The following is a 24,808-nucleotide window of genomic DNA, read 5'->3' on the forward strand; positions in this document are numbered from 1 at the left end:
GCCGGGGGTCGCTCCGGGAGAAAGGTGGGGGGGGGGTGTGGAGGTGGTGGGTGTGCACGACATGGGGGCAGGGAGAGGCCTGGCGGCGGGGGAGCATCTCACACGCCGGAGAGAGAGGATAAGTTCACTCGTAATACCAATATCTCGGTAGAAAGTGACCCCGACAGGAAAGCTGCCAACACCAAAACGGCAGCGGGGGGGTGGGGGAGAAGGTGGTGGTGGAATCTTTGTAGGTTTCCGCGCGTTTGCTGGGAATTACCGGGATGAGCTGTGAGGAGACGAAAGACCTGCGCCGAGGAACGGATAAGGGTGCGGGTGCGTCACGGGGTGCCTCACGGCGGCATCGCCCATCGGCCTCCGTTCGCTCCCAAGGTTTCTGTCTTCCAGCCGGCAAAAAGTCCTGCGAGAAGAGCAGGGCTCAGGGCAAACGAGAGACCGCAAACACTAGAAGCCAATGCTCCCAGAACAGCCCAAAATGTAGCCTTGGGACAGCCCAATCCCTAATGGCGTTTTGGTTACTAGCAGCTAGCATAACCAGAATTAGAAACTAGAAGAAAAGTAATTTCATGATAAATCTGGGTAAACTCTGGGGGCGGAACAAGAGCTGGCGACGTTTGCGATGGGAAACGAAAGGGAAAGAAAGGAAGCCCCGTCCGGGTCCTGACGGGCAGTGTCCATCTCATGGGTACCGGAGCCGGGTATCTGGCGCGCCTGCTTCACACGGCAGTCGCGGTTCACATGGGGCGAAATAAGCCGTGTTTGAAGTTCCCGGGGTCGTGCCACGTACATTACCCGTCGTAGGGGCCGGGGATCGCCCTCCTGCTTTTGTGGTCCTGCCTGGCACTGAGAGTGCGGCGGGATAGGCGCCTATTTTCGATAGCAAACTCATGGCATCCCACAGCCAGCACTCTTTTGAATAGTCCCGTTAAAGTCCGCGGCTTTTTGGGATAGGCCCTAGACCGGATTCTTTACAGTGTAACACATCATGTATGAGGTAAGGGAGCGCACAGACCTCTCTTGGTTCAAAGAGCTGTGCCTTGAAGAGAGGGAGAGAAAAAATCCCCTTCTATTTATTTTTTTGGCTGAACACATACTGAAATGCTGTGCGCAGCTCGGCTTTCTTCCCTGGAAAAGCGGACTTGAGAACCCGTCTCGGTAACAAGGGCCCGGTTGTCCGCCTGCAGCGCCCCATACGAGAACCATTGTGTGCAAGACCCGCAGCGCTTTCTGGAGGACGCCGCTTTTTCGGCGTTTGCGAGGTGTGGGGACAAAGGGGGGGAGCGAGGGAGGGGAGGAAAGGCGGGAGCGTGGCTGCCAGGTGGGCCCAGCCTGAACCCGGGGGAGGTGAAGGCAGGCTTGGCCGCTCCCGTTCCTCCTCCCCGCCCGGCAGCTTCAGCTGGGGGGGGCTGCAAGGTAGGGCGAGCCCCGTGAGATCGCACGGGTGAAACCCCAGGTCTCCTCAGCCATCACACTTAGTCCTGCAGTTTTGGGATATGAGGCTTGTATTGGGGCTGGGGAGGGGAGGAGGGAGGAGGTTGGTGTAAAAAAGTCAATCCAAACAAAACAACAAAAACAAACCCCAAACTTCAAAAACCTCCGTCTAACCAAAATAGCGGCAATAACCTGCGAAGAAGTAGCTCTCCAACGCGCCGCCCTGTAAATGCTGCTTACTACCGGCGTGAAAAGGATTTGTCTTTCTTTACCGGTAGAAACGTACAGCCGGGCGCCCGGCTGAGAACAGTAATCTTTGAGAACAAAATCTTCCCCCCGGGAGCAGCACGTGGGCTGCCCCACGCCTGGATCCTGTCTGGCTTTCTCGGTGCTCCTCACCTCCCTCAGGCCCTGGCTATGACACTCTGCTTAAAGCTCTTGTCCTAGAGCTTGCCTAGATTCAGAAACGCTGCCTGCTCTTTCCGAGGCCCCCTAACCTTCTAGATCGCCTCTGAAATCCCGTGAAGGAGGCTTATTGCTTGGAAAAAAAAACCCCAAACAAACAAACAAAAACCCCACAGGCCCAAGAACCGCTTTGACATCTCATTCCCTTCCTGCCGGCTTACCACCACCCCGGAGTCCCCCTGCAAACGGGGGAAGGAGCGGGAAAAAGGAGGCCGAGCAGAAACCTCAGCGACTCCACTGCAGATGGGGCCGGAGGAGCGGGCCGGGGGGCAGAGGAGCCCAGCTTTCTCCCCCCTCCTCCCCCCGCCCCCCTTCCCCTCGCCACCGTGAGCGACCTCGTGTCGCTTTGCCACCTCTTCTCGGTGGGGGTCAGGTACGGCTGTCAGGAAGGTAACGTGGCGGGCGGCTGGCATGGCCGGTTTCCCGGTTTCCCTCCGCGTCCCTTTCCTGCTAGGAGGCACCGAGCGCAGCACCGTCTTACTGGGGACACCCCTGCTCTGCAGCGGGCTCGCTGGCCTCTGACCTTCGTGGAGCTCCCGCCACCCGAGAGCAGCAGCCACGTGAATTCACCTGTCAGCAGAGACCTCAGCACAAGGCAGGGAGAAAGGTTTTCCTCCTCCGAGGAGAAGAAAACAACAACAAATCATAAGCAAAGAGGTGACAGGAGCAGCATCAGTCCAGGAGTGGGTCCCGGGGCGCCCGCGGGTGCGAAGCGGGGTGTCCCGGGCGGGCGCCCCCCCAGGCTGTGCCCGGGGGCTGCAGCGCGCAGGGAGCGGAGGGCACCGGGCGCGCCCCTGCGCGTCTGCGGGCTGTCTGCGTGCGGGGAAGGCTGAAAGCTGCAGAAACACGGCCGCCCTGCTTGTAGCCAGGCGGAGGGGGGTTGTGTGCGGCAAACGAAAAAAGAGATCGTCTAGACCCTCGCTTATCGCTCCGGGTTGTTCTGAAGTTTGGCGTGGTAAATACGAAATGCACGGCTTTTAACCCTGCCAGTGTTGTTCCAAGTTAGTAGCTGAGAAGGCAGGAGGGTGTCTAGCTGGGACTTTTGTCTTTGTTTGCGAGGGGAACCTGCTTTGTTTGAATTATTCATCATAATCGCCTATTTCCAAACAGCTCCACGGGGAGGCTCCGAAATGCAATCAGGTCTGATTAGTGCCGGCGAAGAAGAGACGCTGGAGGAAGTTCAGGGACAATTTAAGTTCTCAATTCGCCTCCCCTCCGGGAACCTTGAGGCCGGGATGGGACTGGAGGGGTGAGGGATGGAGGGGGTGGGGGCAGGCCCGGGAACACGAGGTATTTTGTTGCCTTAAACCCAGGAAACCTGCTGATGCGTTTCTGCTTTGCCTGGTCTCCTTCTGCCGTCCCGAAAACAGGAGAGCCAGAAATTATGTACGCGCGTTGGTCTGCGGTGCCGAAACAAGTGGGGGAGAAGTCCTGGTAAAATGGAGGGAAAGTAGTGGCTGTTTTTTATAGTCCAAGTGTATAATCGGATTTTTTTTCTCTCCTGATAGAAAGCAGATAAATTTATGAAGGGAGAGCTAAAAGAATAATTACAGGGTGAAGGTAGTTAAATTTTATTTCGAGTCCCAAAGGCAAAACCTGACATTTTATTGCAAACATCTGGAAGGCTTAAGAGACTGGCATGGTGTTTGTTTAAACACTAATAGAGATTTTTATTCTGTAAAACACAAACAAAGCCCATTTAAAAACACTTGAGACTGTAAATATTTTGCGGTGGTTCAATTCTCAAAGCCCGAGAAAACCGGGTGGAAGGGGAGGGGGGGAACGAATCGACGGCATAATAGGGATATAATTATGAATTAGTTAATAACACGCAACAATACCGTTTGTGCCGACCATAAAAATAAATTGCAGGCGTATTTTTTCCGCAGTCACAATAACTGACCCCGTGTAGCCCGGGAACATCACCTCGCTCGAGTTTCCAAGCGGCGACTTGAGTTCACGTCAAACTCGCTTCTCACAAGCGCGCCCGGATCGAAATCCTCCGGCCCGTTTGAAAAGACAATCGACGTTGCATTAAACTCCAGTAAATCACTCGCTCACGTTAGCAGACAGCCTTCAGCCCGCACCCGCTGACTCATTTTAACATTGTTTTCAATTGCTAACTTAAAAAAAAAAAAGTTAAAAAAAAAAAAGAGATCCCCGGGCGAGGTCTGGGTAAAGGACCGTCGGTACGGGTGTCCTTGCTGTAGAGCAGGATTTGGAACAAGCTGGGCTCAGCCCTTGCGAGCAACACATCTGGATAGCACTCCCGCCCCACAGCCGGCTCCCCTTATTTCTCATTTTCCCAAATATCCACATATAAACAAATATTTTCAGGCTCGCTCCGCGACAACTGGAAAGCAGGCGTGAATGACTTCTTTCTAAACCCCGGGGCCTGGCCCTGCGACCCTTGTTCCTGCCACTTTATTCCAGGGAGCAGTTTCCTGGATTTAATGGGATCTACCCCTGCGAATAAGGGTCTGGAATAAAGACCTGGCAAAGGGACACATTCATCTCTGGCTGCCGGGGGTCAGAGTCGGACCTCAGCAAATGAATCCAGATTGTTAAGCCCAGGCCAATTCCAGGTTTACGCCGTTTGCCGCGGGAGCGGGGACCCCGGTCCCTAACACGGCTCGGGCTGGGAAGAGCCCCAGGAACCGGGTGCCGGCGGCGCAGAGCGGATGCGTTTTGCTCAGGGACATTTTTGGTGCAACGGCTGAATGGAAATCCCATTCCCGCTTTGAGGAGCGCGGGTTTCTCTGCGGGCGAGCCCCCTGAGCGCAGGGGGCAGAGATGCCTGCGAGGGGGCAGCGCTGGCTCACTGCCTCCCTCCCCCCCCCTCCAATCCCCATTCCCATCCCCATCCCTCCCCTTTTCCCCCCGACACATCGTCGTGTGCGCGGAACCGCAGGGTCGCTGCAGGGGCTGCCCTTTCCCTCCGGTCGCCCTAAGAAGCTGCAACGCCTTCGTGTTTATCGCTTTTTGGACCGCCCGGTGCAGACGGGCAGATGTAGGGCGAGCTGTGAGCTGGGATAAATCTCCCGGGCATTGTCGCAGCGACAGGGAGAAGAGGAGCGGCCGACGGCGGCTGTCTGTCCCTGCACACCCGGACACGGCTCCCGGGACCGCGGGGAGCTGCTCTCCAGTCCCTGGCAAAAGGGTATCGTCCCTTGGGGTCCGTCAATTACGAGCGCTATTGGCATGGAAACTTCGCCGTCTTTCTGCTTGCTGCGGCGAAGGCTGTGTCCCGCTGCCAGGGCCGGGCGCCGGGTGGTCCGACGCGGCTTAGAGACCTCGAGCGGCAGCCTGAAGAGCCCCTAGGTATGAGACCCAAAAAGTGGTCGGGGATGCTTTAAACTGTCGACCCGTAAAACCACACTTAACCTTGTGGAAAACGTATTTTTTGAGCTCTTACATCAGCCCCCGAGTTTCGTTTAAATCGCCCTGCCTTTCCAACACCATTTCCTCTCGCTAAAGCGCTATAAATATTCCTCTGTTTTCTTGGGCTCTCTTTCTAAAATTTCCCTCCAGCTTCTTTAAAAGTCTTCCTCGGTGTCTGTCTCCCAGATGAGTGTTTCCGAGGTTTTCGGAAATAGGGAAACGTATTTTTATTTATTTATTTATTTATTCGTTTGTTTTTATGGGAGACACCCCTTCGCCACGGGAAGGACACACATCTGGGGGAACCGTTGGAAGCGCATGTTTCCCTCCGGGTCCCTGCTCCCCGGTCAGTCTTGTTGCCGGCTCCCTCCAAGTCCCTGCGAAGTGGGGCAGCGCTGAGAAGGGACACCCCGTGTGGCAGTGCCGGTGTGCCCGTTCCTGAGCCCTCGGACAGTGACCTGGCAAAAGCGATGTACAAGAGGGGAGGGAAAAATACCGGCGGCGGAGTGGGGTGGGATGTGTGGGTGTGAGGTTGCGGGTGATGGGGACGCACAAAACTTTCTCCTCGGTCTGGATAGCAGGGCTTAGTTTGTCCGTGATTTCCCGATGAAACAGTTTATTTCTCGCTTTTAATCCGAAATCCCTTTCCGTGCGTGTGAACCCCGGCGGGCTGTTGCCACGCCAGCGAAAGCCACCGCTTTAGGCCGGGGAGAGGGGGCTGAAGGGCTTCGCCGTACCACGGAGACGTGGGCACCGTGAGGTCATTTTGATAGATAAAGGAAGTTTCCCCCCCTCCCCTCTCCTGTCCCCTTCACTTGTGCGCAGCCCCATCTTAAAACCGCGCCTAAGAAACATATCGCTTGTCCCCCGGAGCAGCTCTGTGCCTTTGGGGAGTATCGGAGCCCAAAATACAGTCCCTTCCTGAAATTTGCTGTGTATCCTCGTCCGCTTTTCCATCGTGGCTCGATCCATATTATTTCCCTCCCTTACTTTATAAGTATTCATTGGGTTTTTTTTTCGAATTATCATCCCCTCATATACGACACGCACACCCACCCCCGGGGGCTTTCCCCTCTGTATTTTCCCTAGACGGTGTTTCTCTTGACTTCCCCTATTTTTCCGTGGTCCCATCAGCTAGTGAAAACACCCGGTACTTCCTTCACCTTCTCAAATGCAGTCCTTGTTCCCTTTCAACTGGGGGAGGGGGGGGGGGGACGGACACACGACAGGGGGACGGGACGGGACACGTGTGGGGGGTGGGGAGCCCGCACCACGCGCGACCGAGGAGTGTGGGAACAGCTGCGGACCCGCCCCAGCCTGGAAGGGGCTTCAGGGCAGAGCGGGCGAGCGAGCAGGAATACAGCGCTGAATGTCACCCAGGCAGCCGGCGGAGTCTGTGCCTAGCGGGTCTGCCCGCGCCGCAGCGACGGTGGCAAAAAGAACCCGGAAAAAATAATAGTAATAATAATAATAATAATAACAATAATCCCCCTTCCCCAAAAGAAGGCGGTTCCCTCGCGCGGGGCGCCCGGGTCTTGCCGCGCCGCTGCCGGCGCCAGCCCAGCGCAGGCCGCCCCGTCACCCCGCGCCGCTCCGCGGACGCGCAACGTTCTGAAGTAAAACTTCGCCCACCCCTCACCCCCCCGCGAGACGCTGCCGTTGCCGGGCCAAGCCCCGAATCCGCAAGTAACGCATGGCACGAATGACGTTTTTCAAAACACCCCCGCACCCGGCACCCGCGGGTGGTGGTAAAAAGCCCCTCTCGGGTCCTCTGCGTGGGGACCAGGCAGCGGCGGCCCCCGGGGAAGGTGGGTGCTGCGAAGGGAAGTGCGGGGGTTGTTACCTCTCTGCATTTAGAGCTACGGGTTTCCTAAAGGCTCCCCGTTCTTCAAACAGTTAATTCTCTCGGCCGGTGCTCCAGGACTCAGATGGCCAAAATTCCTCGCCCTGAAGCCCCAGTCTCCCGCCCCTGCCCATTGGATCGCAGCTTTTGGGTCTCTCCCGACCGCTCCCTCCTATTGGCCGGGGACAGTTAGAGGGTTGTTGGGGGTTTTTTTGGGTTGGTTTTTTTTTTTTTTTGGGGGGGGGGGGGGGTGGGGGGGTTGACAGGCGCACGCAGGCTGCTAAACTCTTGGAGGAAAAAAAAAAAAAATCCCAGAAGTTTGGATCAATCAGAGAGAGACAAGAAGGAAAGGGGAGAAGGAAAAAAAAAAAAAAAAAAGATGAAATCCAGCCTGCAGCCCCTCTGAGCAAGTGCTGGGGACCTGGGCTGAGCACACCCTCCCGGCTCTGCCTACGGAGTATCTGCAGCCTCATGTAGTGCCTTCAGGAGACTGAGGGCTGGTTCTTCTGGGGGTGCAGTTGGGGAGGGGTGGGGGGAGAAAGAGTCTAGAGGCTCTGCCTCTGGTCCCCGAGCTCTGCGCTCCCAGCCGCTGGCCGCTCATCTGCCCAAGGGTCTGGGCTGGGGGATAAGATGAGTGAGAGGCGAAGATCGGCGGTGGCTCTCAGCTCCCGAGCTCACGCTTTCTCGGTAGAAGCCTTGATTGGGACAAATAAAAAGAGGAAACTGCGAGACTGGGAGGACAAGGGGCTGGATTTGTCCATGGAAAGCCTCAGCCCCAACGGTCAGCTAGGGGACAATGAAGACCCGACTCAGTGCCTGGACCTCAATCCCGGTTAGTGCAACTCCTTTCTCTTCGGGAATCCCCCAGCCCCGCTTCCTCCCTGCTGCTCGCCGCCTCTGAGCCCGGCCGGGAGGTGCCCGCCGAGAGAGCGGCGCCGGGCAGGGGAGGCAGCGCGTCCCGGAAAGCACCCGGGATCGGGGATAGAGGAAAATACCGTGGAGGAGGGGGACGACGGGGACGGGGAACGACAGAACGGATTTTGCAGAGATTCTTTAGATTTTTTTAATTTTTTTTCCCGGCTTATGGGGACTTTTCTCCTACCTACTGCGGCTCTTCCTCCCCCACCCCTCTTCCTCAACTCTATGATTTCCCGGGAGGGAACGGCGAGTGTGTGTCCCGCTTCCTCCTTCTCCCTCTCTCCTCCCTCTCCGCGCCTCCCGGTCGCGATAGTCCTTCCCGGATGTCTCGGGACACGCGTTTCACCTTGCCCCGAAGGTTCCCGACCGTAATGGGGAGCGCCGCGGGGGGTCGGGGGCAAAGGAGTGGGGCATCCCGGCAAGGAGGGATCACCCCTCTCCTCTTCCGTGCACCTTTCCGAGACACGGTCCACCACCCCGAGTCTGCCCCGGGGAGACGGTGCCACCTTAACCGGAGGTTTCGGTGGAGGAGGAGGCGGGCGCCCCAGATCAGCGTTGCGCCGCGGCGAGGGCAGCCGGCTCCGCGGAACGGCAGGGGCCGGCTGCACACGCACCCACGCCCCCGAGGCAAGCTCCCACCCGAGATCTCCACGGGCCGGGCTCATTCCTGCAGCGAGGGGCGAGAGATCTGACCCTTCCGCCGGGGTCGGGCCCGCCGGGGATGGGCCCGCCGGGGCTCAGCACCGCAGCTTCGCCCCGCTCCCTGGACAGAGCGCGCAAACAGCGTCGGCGGCGTGGGGGGAGCGGGTGAGGGAGGTGCCCCCCACCCCCTTTCTCAGGGACGCTGCTCCCGGAGGGGAAAAGGGCCTCGGCCAGCGCCAGGGGCAGCGGGTGAGAGGGGCTCCTCGGAGCCCGGCTCCCCCAGCTGAGATTGGCACCTCCTGGGAACTGGGGAGTTTGAGGCAGCGCCCCTCGGTCGGCTGCAGGGTATTTGGGGAGAGCGAGCGAGAGAGGGCGAGCGTTAGACTTCCCTCGTGCTTTTTTATTTGACCTTTATGTTAAGCTTTTATTTGATGACTTATTTTTATTTAAAAGGGAGCCTTTAGCTTGGAGTGACCGCTTGGCTCAAGCGAAACCCTCGGTCTGCTCTTGTTCCCCCGGGTCGTTTCTCTCCGGCCTAAAACGACGGTCCCGCGAAAGCCGCCGTGGACCCGCTGGGACCCCCGAGGGCTGCGAGGCTCTGCCCTCCGCGCCCCCGCTGCCTCCGCGCCCTTCTCGCCACCCCCCCGCGCCTTAAAATGGGACGGAGCGGGCGGCCCCGCTCTCACAATTGTAGTGCGCGGAGAAAGCGAATTTTAGGTAATCTCTCTTTACTTTTCCTTTTAATATTCGGGTGGGGGGAAGAGGTGAAGCGATTTCTGTGCGCAGAAATTTCCACCAATTCGCTGCACTTGGAGAAGAAAACACCTTTTAAATTTGTTTTTATTTTATTTGCGTGATGTTCCCCGCGCTATCAATAACCATCAGCTGCTTAAAACCCAGCATAAAACAAGCAAGCAAAGAGAAAGGATTAGAGATCCAAAATATCTGCTGCGAATAAATCTGTTGAGTGTTTGGGAAAGGACGGAAAGACGGGGAACTCCGGTCTGCTCCGCTCCCAAGGAACTGCATTTCAATTTGCTTGTAGCAGCAATAGCCCTTCCCGGTGCGAATCCTGGAAAGAAGTAGGTAAAATATGCTGCTGACACCTCTATCTTAGCGGGGCGACGGGCCCCCTTTAAGGAGAGGGGATAGAAGCGATCAAAATACCAATAAAAGAAAAAAAAAAAGAAAAAAGCAGGAAAAAAGATTGCTCACGGTTTCTGAGTTTCCCCCGTTCAAAATAATAAATCCGTGAACGAAACGACAAAAAAAGCCGCTTTCCAATAACAGAGCGTATATGTGCATCAACCTTAATTTTTAGAACTGTTTCTCATTAATTTTTAGCTACAATAGGATACATTTTTGGACGGTCTAGAAGTTTAATTTGCCCATTTCTCCATGATTTCGAAATAAAAAAAGCTGGAAAATTCCCCTTGTGCCAGACTGGAGAGCGCGAGAGGATGGCTGCTAGTGCCTGAAACCTTAGAAAGCAAACGTGATGTTTTTCATAAAGCAAAGGAAATCAAGAACAGTTTGAGAAATCATTTTTAGGAGGTTGATAGACTTTAAATAAAGTCCACGACTGTAATTTGCACAGTCACTTCATTAAACCTAAATCCTCCGCGGTATACCTTTGCTGCTGGGTGAAAATTGATTAGCGGCTGTATAATGGCCACCAAATTCCATCTTTACAAGACCCAATTAAGAAAAAAACTTTACACCTAAAGTATTTTAAACTTGCCAAATCTCCGGCGATATAAGGAAAAAAAAATTAGAAACGGGGAGTTTTTATAGCGTCCCAAAGGTTCAAAACTCAAAGTCGCTGCCTCCGAGTAGCGCAGCGAGTAACACAGGGTTGCTCCTTCTGCTGGAGATACTACGGGTGCGGGTGTGCTTACAACGGAGGCCCCAAACACTCGAGTATGCGCTGGGAAATGATATGTCGATTTCGCGTGCGATAACGCAGATCGGTCTAGCCCTAATTATTAATCTTTTCGCATAACCCCCCCACCTACACACACACACACAGACACAGACCCCCTTCGGCTCAGGAGGGACTGAAAGTCTGGTTCGCCTCCGGGAAACAAACCGCGCCACGGAAGAGTAAGGCTCCGTGCAGCTTCCGCAGGTCTTTGCCGTGCCGGCGGACATCGGGATCCCCCTCCCACGCGCTGGCCACGTCTCGCGGGGATTTTCCTCCCCGTCCCCATCGCGAATGGCGCTCGGCACACCCCGGGGGAGCGGGGAGCTTGTGGCGGGGCGGCCCCTCTCCGCTCTCGGCGTGGGGACTTGGCCGTTCTCGGTGCGGCTCTGCGCTGAACATCCAGCCTTGGGGGGCGGGTGTGTGTGTGTATGTAGGGGTGTGTATGTGTGTGTGGATGAGGGTGGGTGGGAGGCAGCGCTTCTCGTTTCCTCGTTTTGGCGAAAATCCTGACCCCCTTATGTGCGATTTTCCTGCCGTGCCCAAACCCTTCTGCGACAATATCGGCGATCCCGAGTCGCCTCGAGTGCCCGAGAGACCCTCTCCGCGGCCGCGTCTTCCCGGGAGCCAGAGGCGAGGTGGCAGGCTGGGAGGTGCTGGGTCGGGGGGTGGCGTGGGGGAAGGTGAGAAAAGCCAACGGATAAATCTCCCAGGTTTGTAAAAATCCCAACACCCCCTCCCGCCCCCCCAAAACCCCACCAGCTCCCGAGCATCCGAGTTATTTATGTCTCAGCCATGAATCTTGTCGCCAGAGTTAATGTGCTGTTTTACGAGACTCATTTAAAAGGGGGATAAAACCGGATTTTAATCACGTGCGGGTTTTTAATCACGAAGTTGTGAGAAGGAATTCGGGATTACAAAGCTCTCACCCGCTTTCCTCCCCCCTCCTCGTCTACTCGGGGCGCGCCGCGCCGCGCGTGGGGCCGCGGCCGGGCTCGGCTCGCCCCGGGGTTCGGCGGAGCGACCCCCGCTGCTGCCCCGCCGCCGGGCCGGGCCGCCCGGCACCCTCCGCCGGCCTTCGGCTCTCGCCGCTGCTGCGGAGAGGAGGAGGGTGTCGGGGCGCAGGCTGCGGCGGGCGTCCCTCCGTCCCCTTGGCAGGTTCGGTTTCAGAGGGCAGCAAAACAATGGGCTCGGATGTCTTCTGGGTATTTATAGATTAAACCTGAGCAGCGGAAAGGTCACGGGGCCCCAGGCGTTGCCTCCCTTGATGTATATATTATTTACCATCGTTTACAGCGGTGGCTTTCGTCGGCCTTTCCCTCTGCCACCCCAGGGGCGCAGGGACGGACCGAGGCAGAGCCGAGTGCGCTCCCAGCGCTTCCGAAGTTTAAGGCGGGTTCGTTTTGGGTTTTTTTTTGGTGGGGAGCTTGGGGTTTTTTTTCGTTTTCTTTTTTCTTTTTTTTTTTTCTTTCGGGGCGGGGTGGGGTGAGTGCTCGTCTCTCGGAGGGTTTCCCCCTTGAAAAACACGGCTGCTCCCTTAGGCGGTCGGGGGTCGCCTCACGGAGAGACCCCTCACAGGCGCTTCGAGGGCCGAGAAAAATGCGTCGGCTTAAAACTTTATAATTTCTCGGAGATGGAAAGGTCCTGCTCCTCGCACAGCGACACGCCAGCGAGGTTGCAAACGAATTTCTCCCGTGCCCTCTTCATCTCACAAATCCCATTGGTATATTTGATTACATACATTAAAAACGCACACATCAGTTAAAAGAAAACTGTCCACTCCCCCCCCCGCCAACAACAAAAAAACCCAACCCACCCCAAAACCCTCTTTGAAAGTCTCAATTTGGTCAACCTGCGAATACATAGCATTTCAAGCTGGTTTTCGTTCCATATATTTTTTCTAAAGCTACGTTACTGAACTACTGCGAAGCTTTGCAATGAGAGAGAACCGAACGGCACATTTTGAGTCCTACAACGTGTTTATTACAGCTGCTTATCCATAAGATTAAGATCCGATAGCCTGACAAAGCCTTCCGTGGCTGGCAAGAGTAAAACCTCCATCTATTTTACCACGGTTCTCCTGCCGGCTCTGGAAGGTTGCACGAATATCCAGCCTCATCCCTCTCGGCCGCAAGGGTACCTGCCCGTCCTTGCCCCCGGGGCAAACCCCCACCGCCCCGCGGGGGTGCGGGAGCCATGCAACTCGCTGGCAGGCAAACAGATTTAATTTAAGAGCATGAGAAATTTCATTGATAATACGTGATATGCTTTTAATATATGTATATATGTACACACAACCCCACCCACTGCTTCTGCATTTTCATATTGATGAAGTCCTGTTTTTTAGGCAGTGGCAGTTAAACCCGTGCGTAGGGAGTGACTTAATTTGACTCCAGATGTAGTTTTCTCACTTCAGCTTTTGTTTGAGCGCTCCGCGGACGGGACTAGGATTTCAAGAGCTGGCAGAGGACTTTTTCTTGTCTCTTTCCTGAGGTAGGGTGAGTTGGTGTACCCTGTCCTTCTCACGGTGCTTGAGGCTCACAGAGAAGCAGTGTTCTGTAGTAGCAAGGTGTCAGACAGAGTGTCAGCGTTGCCTTTCGCAGAAGGGCTTAGGGCTGGGGTTTGCTGATGTGAGTTTTTTCCTAACAAATGTGTGCGTGGCCGGGTTATATGAATTCATCCCACCTGTTGGAGCATCAGCTTGCTTCCTAAAGAGTGGATGCCGAGCTCAAATCCATTGCTCCCTTGTGCATACGATGGAAGGAAACGCGAAAATCTGACCCTCACAATGCCTTTGCTCTCCCTCCCCATACTCTGTCCGCAGTGGTAGTGCTCTCACCCTTCCCAGAGGAGACAGTCGCAGGGGGCAAGCGGAGCTGTCCAGATGAGAGCCAGGGGAGCCCTGTGGGCGCTTGGGAAAGGGGTTGCCTAGGTCAGGTTCATGCAACTCTGACCCTTGGAGACAGAGGAGGCAGAGAGCGAGACGATTTGTCTCTGCGGTAACGCGCGTCTTGCCGAATCGTTGAGCTCCTGCTGCGGGGCTTGTGGGGAGCTCTTCCTGCGGGGGGGCGGATTGCTGCGCGGCTTGGAGAACGCAGGTGATACGAGAGTAGAGACGAGTCTTACAGAGCAGAGGAGTGCTAGAAAAAAAGTCAGCGTGTCAAACAATGTTGCCTTCTCTTTTATATGCATTTTCATTCTGCAGCGTATTTTATGCAGGTTGATCCCATCTGCTGGGAAGGGGAACGCTGCTGTTTCAAAAGAGGTTTCTTGCCTTTGACAAGAACTTTGGGGGAATCCAAAAAGCTTCTGTTACAAGCAAAAGTCAAGTAATTCCTTACAAACCATCAATCACTTCTCCCTCCTCTCACTTGGGACTGAACACTTATATCAAATATCAGCCCAGCTAGCCTCTCCTCAGGCAGAAGCGTCCTGCTTTATCTGTATCTGTCTTTAAGGAAAACTGATGCTTTTTTCAGATGGAAAAGTTGAAAGATGTCTTCCAAGAGTGCTACATTCAGGAAGGAGCATTTGCATGGTTTTACAACACAGTTGGTGTCACTTAAGTCACCTCTATTCACACAGATCACTGTTCCTATTTTAATCAGTTGGATTCCCATATGAATCTTTGCTGGCAGACTTGTGCCTTCAAAGGTCAAAGCGTGGTGTTGTTGGTTTTCTTTTTTTTAAAACTTTTCTTTTTTTCTGCCTTCTGATCTAGATTAATAAGCTTACATTAGTTTAAAAAATGTACTAAAACCAGTCTGAGAGCACTTGGAAAATTCCTGGATATATTGAGACCGGCTCATATGGCATTTACATCAGTTCCTGTTGCAAGTAAAATCTATTCAAGTGTGATTTAAATCACCCCAAGCGTCCATATTGAGATCTGTAGCTTACACTGGTGATGTAAAATCAAGTTTAATGAAAGAAGCTTAAGTTTTCTAAACCTGACAGTGTTTCGGAGATCAATAGACTTGCCTGGAGAGGCCGAGATCGCTGGGGCTTGTTGATGGAATTACAGGATTTCAGCCCTTGGCTCTCTGATGTCTACCTGAGCAGTACAACTACTTCACAGCAACAGGAGGGGACGTGATGTTTAAATCCTGATAGTGGGGTGGGTACGGTCAGTATCTGCCAGCCTGGGAGCTGTGTGGCGCAGTTAGGAGAGCAGCAGTGGGCACGTGGGTGCAAAGGGAAACGTGGCCGGCTGGGGACTTCCCAGTGCTCTGGTACCCAACCCTGCCCAGAGCAGCTCTGTGTAGCAGGGCCGTGAAAGATTTGGATTTTCCAGCTTATTATTCTGATGAGAGTTTCCACAGGTAGAAAGTACTGTGCAGCGACATTGAGATGTTTCTAATTTCAGAGGAAAAAGTCCTGGTGTAGCTTTTTGTTGTTTATTTCCATAGGTTATGGTTCCAGCCTTCCTGGCTGAGAAGTACCTGCTGTCTCAAAATACCGTGACAGTGCACTTCTTGTGGAGAAAGCTGTAGCACCCTTTGGTGAGAAGGGCTAGGGAGAAGGTAACATGGTGCAATGGCAAAATTAAATAGAAATATCTTTGAAAGCAGATTAGGAAATTTCAAAGTTCTGAGAGGAAATGAAATGCTAACTCAAGTTCTAGCAACAACATTCATGCCAGGGACATCTTTTAATTGTGTATTCTGCAAGATCAGAAAACAATGGATCAGTAAATCAATCCAAGAAATGACAAAAGCGTTCGTTACAATAATATTTACAAGAATATTTCCATATGCCATTTGCTCAGTTAAGCCATAGATCTGGAAGTATTGTGAAGATGGTGAAAGGATTGTCCCAGTCAAACCCCTGTGACAGTGGGTTCAATGTTCACCCTATATTTGCAGCTGCTAGAGGGAAGACTGCACCTAGCAACAGAGGAATTCTGAGGAGAGTTTTTTTACCTGGGGATTGAGCAGAAAAAGAAAAAAAGATGTCAAGGAAGCTTTCAAGATTTTGGGTTTGGCTGAATAAAAGATTCTTTTTTTAACTTTATTGAGAGACAGTAAAATTTAGATTTTGGCCATCCTTTAAATGTTTATTCTTGTATCATTAGAACACCTCAGATTTTAAAGTTGCACAACCATTTAAAAAATGGATCCCAAAACCTCCTTGTTTAAATTAATTTGAAAATAATTTTAAAACAAATTATACAATTTATTTGCAATTTAAAAAAAAAGAAAACATTTCAAATTAGATAGTAATTAAATAAAGCATTTGGACATTCAAAATTGCTTCCCAATCTTTGTACTTGTAACAAAGTTATTTGCCAAATTCTGTAGCATTTCATAAATAAATTTTCATTTCCATGAAGCTGTGTTTTCTTGGTCAATTCACTCTCTCTATATTGTAAGTTGAGCTAAACTTTTGCATGGTAGAATTCAATCCCTGACATAGTACAGTTTCACTGGACTATATCTGCACCTGGTCATTCTTCTTAAGGCCTTTGCTCTTTGGGAAGGAAATCTTCTAGTCTTGTTCAATGGACATTTTCAGCAATGTCCACATTTGTAGCTCTTGGAATGGAGCTTGGGAAGAAATGACTGCCAACCACCTTTAAAAGAAATGATTTACAGTTTCTAAAAGGGACTTAACCAACTGGTTAAGAACTGCCACAGACCATATTAATAATCTGCACATTTATATGAATGCAGCCATAGCAAAAATTGTTCGAAAATCAGTGGGCTGGGGCACACAGAATAATTATGAATGATTTACAGTTCTTTGACTCAATGCACTCTTGGCCAGTGTTAACATTTTTCCCGTGACCAATGAATTAAGAAAACCAATCCTCTACTTTAAGGATCTTCAGGAAATAGAAAACTCCCCTGTCAGAAATCTACCCCAAAACAAAGGGCAAAACTGAGGACACCAGAATGTCTTTGCTTTAAATGAAAGAGAAGAACTGTGCATTGTAGGCTTCTTAAGAACCTGCACCAGTTAATAGCAGTTGCCTTAAATAAGATACCTAAAGTGCTGACTGATTGTGTGGATGCTTTTGGACAGCAAATAATTCTAGGGAGAGAACACGTGACATTTAGAAATGTATGGTGCATACAATGAGTCTTCAGAAATAGGTTCTTGCTCTATCCCTGAAATGCCTGCTGATCAGTTCTATGTTTGCGCCTGCTGAGGAAGAAGGGAATAAATGGAGACATTCACTGATAGACTCTTTTTTCCCCCACCTGCTTGCTACACTGGATTGTCCTCAATCCCTCTCAGAGGAGCCTATTAAAAGGTCAGTTATTATTGTCATCACTTCTACACGCATCCCTTAATTTGATGAAGAAACAATCCCAGCGCTGCCCTGGCATCCCTTGTCCAGCTTTGTGCTTGTACATGCACTTTGCAGAGGAAAAAAGCAAAAGCCAGTCTTTCCTATCCACGTGAATAAACAGTAGATGAGCTGTCGAGCATTCCCTCATATCCCCTTAATGGAAACACTCCTGCTGGCTTTTTTGGAAAGCAGACTTCAGCCTCAAGGTTGGACTGGACTCTGCTGCTGCCTCATCCTGTAATAAAATACCAGGCAATAATGGGGATTGGCAATCCTAAATTTTTAGTTGAAAAACCCTCTTGCAAAGCTGTGCATTGCCCCTGAGTTTCCTCTTTTATTTACCAGGTGTCTGAAAAATTAGGAAACAAAGACGCTGGAAGTGTCCTGTGACATTGCAAAATACAGCGCAGCCAAGGCAGAGTGGGGGCTCTGCTGAAGGAAGGCCTGATTCTGCCAGGTGCTGAGCACCTGCGTTTGAAAGGACTTTGTGGGGCTGATTTTCAAGGGCACAGCTTTTGTGACCTTATTTTCAGTGGTGCTAAGAACGAGTAATTGCCACAGAGATCTTGACCTCTTGCTTAATTTCCGCTCTGAGATGCCCTGAACAGTGATAGCCAGAAAGTAGCATGCCTCTGTGTGTGTGTGTGTCCCTGTGTCCCTGTGTCCCCAAGTACGATTGCCAGGATTGGAATAATTTTGACGGATGTATGGGGATTTTTTTTTTTGTCTACTAGAATACTGTGTCAGCCTGTATGAACGAAATAATCATGACAGTGAGGTTAATGCTTGGGTGATCACTTTTATGCTACGGAAGGATCATATTTTCCTCTACTCTTCAGTTTTCCTGCAAATGCCTGGTAGTGTGAAAATTACCAGTGTGGACCAGACACAGGTTTCCGGATTATGCCCTTCTTTGCAATTTCTAAGTGCCCCTGCCTTTTTATTGTGTAATGTAATAAAACAGTGTGCCATAAAAGGCAATGATGCTGTTATTTTTAGACTGAGAAGTTGTTTTTTACTTCAGAAAGCTTAATGTTCTTGTGCCAGAAGGTTGTATGAAGCTGGGAAAACACAGAGCACAGCGCGTGGCAGTGGGTGCCTAATGGTTCTTATTTTGCTCCAGAATTTAAAAGATAAACGGAAGATTTATTATTGTAGGATTTGGGGGTTTCCTGTGCCGGGCTCCTTGGAGCAAATACATAAAAGTCTTCATTTACCATCAAACAACCCTAGCAAAGTCTCCATCTGCCCAGCAGCAAGCCAGTCGCATTATACTCACTTCAGTGCTCGGGAGTGTTGCCCATGTAGGACTGCAACATCACAGTTCTGCTGTGCAGGACCCCGCAATGCTGTTGGAGCAGCAGAGAGCCCCATTACAGGCTGCTTGGATTATTCTGTACACAGTGATTCTGTTTTCCATAACTCAGGAAATTGTGCCTGGGCTGGGGAAAAGGGAGGGCAGCTGTGGAAGCGCCTAGCAGTACGCTGGTATAGAAACGGGCAATAATTAATAGCTTTTGTGAAAATAGAGCCATAATGCAGCTTCAGGAAAAAAACCTAAAGAAACCCAACCTCATTCTGCTTCTTGGGATGAAAGACTCGATTGTGGAGTGGCTGTTTGTTAGGGCTGTTTCAGGACTGATCGCTCCTGTTACGCTAAGGCGGTGAGCATCATTTATCCAGGGTAACTCCCAAATAATTGACTTAGAAAAAAATGGAGAGAGGCTTGATGGAGTACATGTGGGGCATGCAAACAGGTAATCCAGTACGGTTACAGCCTTTAAGAGAAAAGCAGTTCAGCCCTAAAACAGGGTGGAAAATGTCCGCGGCGTTTGTTGCTTCTGTCCTTTTCGCCATGTCAGATACTCTGCTCCTTGTTGTGCTCTCAGACACACGCTGGACTGGGTTGTCCCTGGGCTTTGGTAGTCCTTGGGCTGAGAAATGCTAGAGGAATGACAAATCAAGACTACAAGTACTGTAGCTCAGCCCGGATGAGGACTGGTTGCCCCATACTGCTCTGAGTGGCTCACTTGGAGGGGATGAAGGACATAATGCACTGGTGAACGGACCCGGTCACCGTCCCATTAACTTCATTTTAATGTTGAGTTTCACGTGTAAGTGATCCTCCTGGGGATGGAACGATGGTGAAATCAGGGAGAGAAGAGTTGACAGGGGCAAAGGAGTAGAAAACACGCAGAAAGGGGGATAATCCTGGGGAAAGGAAGAGAAGAACAAGGAAGGAAGGGGAGCAGTTCAGGACTTCATTTCCTACCCACCGGCTGCTTGTGGCACGAGGAGGAATTAGAAACTATTTTCAGACTTTCTCCCAGCATCTGGGTACCCTCCTGTGCTTTTTGTTTAATTTTGTTTTGTTTTTCCCCCAAATAATGAATGGCATTGTTCCTATAAATGAAATATCTGTTCAAAATAGTTTATGAAGGCAACTCCGTACATTACAACAACCAAATGGAATAATTTGGTGTATTTTAGATATTTAAGAGGCCTGGGGATAAAAAAGGGGAAAACCTCTCAAATAAATGGAAGCTTTCAGGAAAATGAAAAAGGTTTCTTGCTGTGGTCTTTGTTCTTCCATGGCTTTTTGTAAAAAAATCATGAACTTCAGGAAAAATTTTAAAGACTCTTCTAGAGGAAATATCTTCTCTTGCAGTGGACTCCACAGGATTTTCTGGAATAATATTTTAAAACCTATTTGTTACTCTTGCTACTTTTATTCGGGCCTGCAGCCCATTTATAATCAATAGATATTACACACAGAGTTGTTTTAAGTTTATTTTATTGCACGGTTTCATTGGCTGTAACTTATTGTTTTCCATTGTATATAAAAATCAAACATTTCAGTGCTTTATATTATTAAAATTTAAATTGTCAGTATACACAGGTCCTTTTATGTGCCTGAGAGAACGTTAGTCATTATTGCAATGAGTGTACTTATTTATTCTATAGGTATACCTTGAGGCAATTTCTAATGCAAATTAATTTACACATACCACATTTCTTATTGCTAAGAAAACAATTAAACTTGACTTATGATAATCAACTACTACAGATAATTCAGCCTTCCCCCTCTACTCACAATTTCTATTTGTTATTTTGTTTATTTTATGTGTTTTTCTTGGGGGTGGAAGTGGAGGGAAGGGGAAAGTAGCTTTTCTGCATGGCAGCAAAATTTTTTGGAAATGTCGCTCTGTGCAGGGCTATGTAGTTTAAGTGAAGAATTACGAATAATAGTATTTTCATATTACAATTACTTGTAGTTGAATTAGAATATTTATTTGTGAACTGACCCTTAATAATTTTATTTATTAATATTTGGACAATTGATGAGTATTCATGAAACAGCTTGACAGTCCTGAATTAATATATAATTACATCTCATGTAGTTGCTATTCACTGTAGCATTTACACCATGATGTTTGCTGTGCAGATAAATGGGAGGAAAAAAACTTGCTGCTTCTTCTTGTCATCTAATGAAGTGTATACTAGTTATTTTGTATTTATTTCCTGAAAAATAAGTGTGTCCTTTTCAGTCTCTTTTTCCTCTGCTTTCTCTGCCTTTTTTCTTTGCTCCAGATTCACAGTTGTAGTGTTTTTGACTCATCTGAGTCATGCCTTCTCTGCTTTAAATCAGGATGCTTATCTAGCTTTGTTTCTGTCAGCACTTGGGCTGTTGCACAGAGATTGTTGACCCTTTTTGGTATTCTGATGATCTCCTTTTCTTACCTAACAGTACAGTGGGGTGTCAATCCTCACCAGGGGCTTTGGGGTATTACAGTTATACAACAAATAATATTTAGAAGGTGTTGTTCTTTAGTCACCTTCCTTTAATAAGTCAACATTCACACCAGCCATTTACACTGTGGCTGGCTAAATTTTTTTCCCATGTGTGTACTAAAATGTGATCTTCATTTTGTATGCCAGATTTTGCTTCTTGAAGTGCAGCAAGTCACATGCTCTTAACTCTTCACTAGTATCTCTGTCATTAGGAAAACATGGACTTTCAACCAGGATTTGCCGTTGTTTTACTTGTGGTCTGAGTTTGAGATCGTTTAATAACAAATTCAAAGGGATGCTTAATGATAATTGAGTAGGAACTCAAATCTCAATACAGCAGAAACCCTAAATGAAGAACCTAAATAAAGGAATAATGTGAGGGTTTTGTGAAGCAGAGCAGAGGTCTTGTGCTGTTTCAGTGCACAAAGAATTACAGTTGAAATCTCTACGTTATAAAGGAATATTTTTTTGGGAAAAAAAAAAATCAGAAATTCCTGAGATATGTTCCCTATTTCTCTAAGACATTGGGAACCCCCTCTTTGTTCTTGTATCTAAAAGTTAAGCAAGGGAATAGAAAGCAGTAATTTCTTGCTTGTGGGTGCAGAGAGCAACCTGAAGCTGAAGTTGAAGACTTAGCTTGCAGAGTTTGCAGAGAAATTAAAAATATCAGGATTCACAATTCAAACTGCTGGCTTGAAATGTATCCTGATTTAGTAGGGAAAGCAGAGGAATCAGTCAGTGATTATGTCCCTCACACAAGGGATTTGTAAATTTGGAGATCTAATGGTTTAATGCTCTTCAATTAAATTTTGGCTACCCTTCCACATATATAAAGGTTATTTTTATGATGACATGACTTTCAAAAGTTATTTTAAAATATTTGTTTCCTTGTTTGTCTTCAGAAGACTCTCTAGATACCTATTTGGAGCCAGATTCAGCAGGCAGCTGAGAATTCTAGCCCATCCTGTCATCGTATTTAAACAAAAACTTGATAGTGACTTGTGCAAAATAATCTAATATTCCCCACTTTTAGTGAACGCAGTTCTCCCACTTTTTTTATTTTTTTCTTCTTTCTTACACACCCCACTCCCTCCTCCCCCGATTTCTTTTTTTTTAAGGATTGTGGATTTTTTGCATGGAAGAAATTCCAGCTCTTACCAGTTCAGAAAAAGTGACTGTCTGATACTCAACAGCGATGAATTTAGATCCAAATCCCATCTTGCTTGCTGTACGCTTTCTCCCAGTGTGTGCATGTATAAGCCTTTCTATACAGATTAAAATATGCACATGCATATATAATACTACTTACATTTTAAATACATATATATTAACAAGACTACAGTCTAATCTTTTTCTAGGCACCTCTAAAACGCTGAACTGAAAACATTTAATGTATATGAAGTATATTAGAAATTAAAATATTTTCTGTTCCTGTTTCACACTTACAGTTTGTTGTGGCAACAAATGCTACATACTAGTGTTATATTTGATGGCTAAACACCATTTTTTGTATAGGGTAGGGAAAAAAATGTGTCTTGCTTTATGCATAAAGTTACCCAATTAAGTTTACAACAAGTACCTAATGTTCAGGAGCTGAAGGTAGAACTGTCTGCTGCTTTTGGTGAGAACTACTCAACAAGAAGAACATTCCCATCTATCCAGCAGATATATTTGTGGCAGCCAGAGTTTTCCCCCAAGCAAAAGTGGAGGTGAAATCCTCTTTTAGAAGGGCAATTCAAAAAATTCCCGTGTTAAACAGAAGTGCAAAAAACTCTTTTAATGAAAGACAGATTGTGAGCGTTTGCCTAAGATTATCACTCCGCTAAACTGAAGCAGAACAGCCGAAATTCCTGCATCATTTACACCCTGTGAGCAAGGCAAGGGCAAAAGCTGGAGGGAAAATACTTGGAAGCATGGGAGCAAACAGCTGTGAGGAAGAAAAAGCTGCACTTTCAGTTGCTGAATCTCTTAGCAGAAGCAAATAATGGTTTAGTAAAAGCCAAACTAAGCAAACCCTGGGCTGTGCCATGCCATAAATCCTTAAAAGGACACTCTCAACTTGGATTTTTTTTAAAAAAGTGAACAGTTCTGAACTTTTCCAGTTTCTGCTCCCTTTTAAATACTCTGACTGGCATTTAGAAGTGTATAAAACTTTAATTTTTGTTCCTGGGCTATTTCGTCTTTGTGTTTGCAAAGGTGGTTTCTGTTAGCTAGTTTCCTCTTTGCTATCTGAGGCCCTGATCCTGCCAAAAGGTATTCATGTCCTTTATTGCGGCGAGACTCCCATCGAAATCCCTCCCAGCAGGAAAGGTGAGCTTGCTTTTATGTGTTTGTAGGATCAGTGCCTAATTGTATGGGAAATGGAAACTGTGCAGTTCTGTCCGTGGCACAAAGCAAACAATACGGAATGTGGAGTAAAAGATATTTATTTAATACTTCAATTATAGAAATGCGAGGTGCCATGTGTAACTCTAGTAAGGCTCAGACCTTTCAGAGAAGAATGTAATTTTTCATGTTACAAATATATCGTTTTAAGCAGAAATAGTTATTAAAATAGTATGCATTGAAATTGGTGCAGTTGTGAGGTGAAGAATCAGGTTCTTTATTTTCATTCTATATTTTCCTTTTTTATGTGAAACTGTCAAGCCCTTTTGTTGCTTGCCATTGAACTCCAGTGGGACTTGGATTTTATTTCCCTGGTGCGCGATCTTGTTTTGCATACTTAGCAGATCTGATGATGGAACTCAAGATAAGTCCATTCAGAAATTGCAGTATTTATTAAAGTAACTTTTTATGGTGGAAACACAATACAGAATGTTAAACAAAATGAAACTGTGACTCCTTATATGTCCTTATTCAGAAAAATAGTCTCACTAAGGTCACTGGAAGCTGGAAAATACACCAGATGTGATTTGAACATTTACTTGAACCTAAAAGATTAAAGTGCATTTCAAATTGAAAAAACCCAAACCAAGTGTGCTTAAATCATTTACATACTTTTAAAGATGCTATGAAGATTTAAAGTATGATACTGGCATGCATGACCATAACTGAAAAGTCTAGTCTAGCTGTAGTATGCTACATTTAACTTATCCTAGAGCTGATTGAGCTAAAGACTGCAAACCTGATGTCATCTTACAGAGCTACGTAAAGTCCTTGCGCAAACCTCTATCAGACCCAAAATGAGGAGTGGGAATGATAGTAGGTTGAGTTGTTAGGTGAGAAATTCTCTTTCTTTTGCAGTATTAGCTTGAGATGAAATTGAGGAAAAGTGTTTCTCTATTACTAAGTATCTGGACTTCAGCTGCAGGAAAGTGATTGAGAAGAGAGGCAATCTATTTCTTGTTCTCTCGCACACCAGTGCAGCTATTTTACCAAGAGACATTTGCAGAGCATGGGTGAGTTGTTAACATTTAGATCTTGTAAAATACAATATGAACAACTGCACAGCAGCATTTCAGGAAGATTTTATAAGCATTTTCCACTCCAAAGACGCAGTTTTGTTGTTCTACTGGGCCCTGAACTTTTCATGACTTTTAAAGAGTATTTCAGTGAAAGAAGCAAGTTTCTTGCAAGCAGCTGGACAAATGACTTGCATGATGTCCTGATGTCCCCATCACAGAAATGTTAGTTCCTCCTGTCCCCTCTCCAATGGTTGTATCCTGTTGTTTACCAACATTTTCAGCTACCCATATTTTTCCCAAAACCCACCATAGTGTCCCAATTTCAGTTTCAACTCCTCTACAATAGCCAGGCATAGGGCACTATTTTCTCCATCTGACTCCTGTCTTGGGATATTCTGCCTGGATGAACACATAGAACAAGTAGCCTAAAAAAGAGCCCCTTAGTTGAGGGTGTCAATTTGTTTAATCATTGATTTTCATATAATGTGTTGAAATTTAATTTCTTTGAGACCTCTATCCCCTTGTCAAAGTTGGTTGAATCTTGTCAGTGAATCAGTTGGGATCAGTGAGTCAAGAATATTAAGGGGACAGGGAAAACCTCCTCTGAGGCTAATTTCCAGTGAAATATATATATAATGTTTGATACAGAGACAGAAAAAAACACCCCCTTACATTTTATAGCCTAGTGTTCAAAGGAGATGCTTTAGAATAAAGTT

General features: G+C 48.4%; 1 protein-coding gene across 1 annotated transcript in view; it reads left to right on the plus strand.

Annotated features, from left to right (window-relative positions):
* Nucleotides 1-7,664: 7,664 nt before the first annotated feature.
* TBX15 (T-box transcription factor 15) overlaps nt 7,665-24,808 on the plus strand; it is a 94,775-nt gene continuing 77,631 nt past the window's right edge. Inside the window, exon 1 of the mRNA XM_084273079.1 lies at nt 7,665-7,952. Coding sequence (XP_084129205.1) covers nt 7,751-7,952 — 202 coding nt within the window. The 5' untranslated portion in view covers nt 7,665-7,750. The remainder of the gene's footprint in view (nt 7,953-24,808) is intronic.

Source organism: Gallinula chloropus (assembly GCF_964237585.1).
Source record: "Gallinula chloropus genome assembly, chromosome: 1".
In the NCBI taxonomy this organism is placed as follows: Eukaryota; Metazoa; Chordata; class Aves; order Gruiformes; family Rallidae; genus Gallinula; species Gallinula chloropus.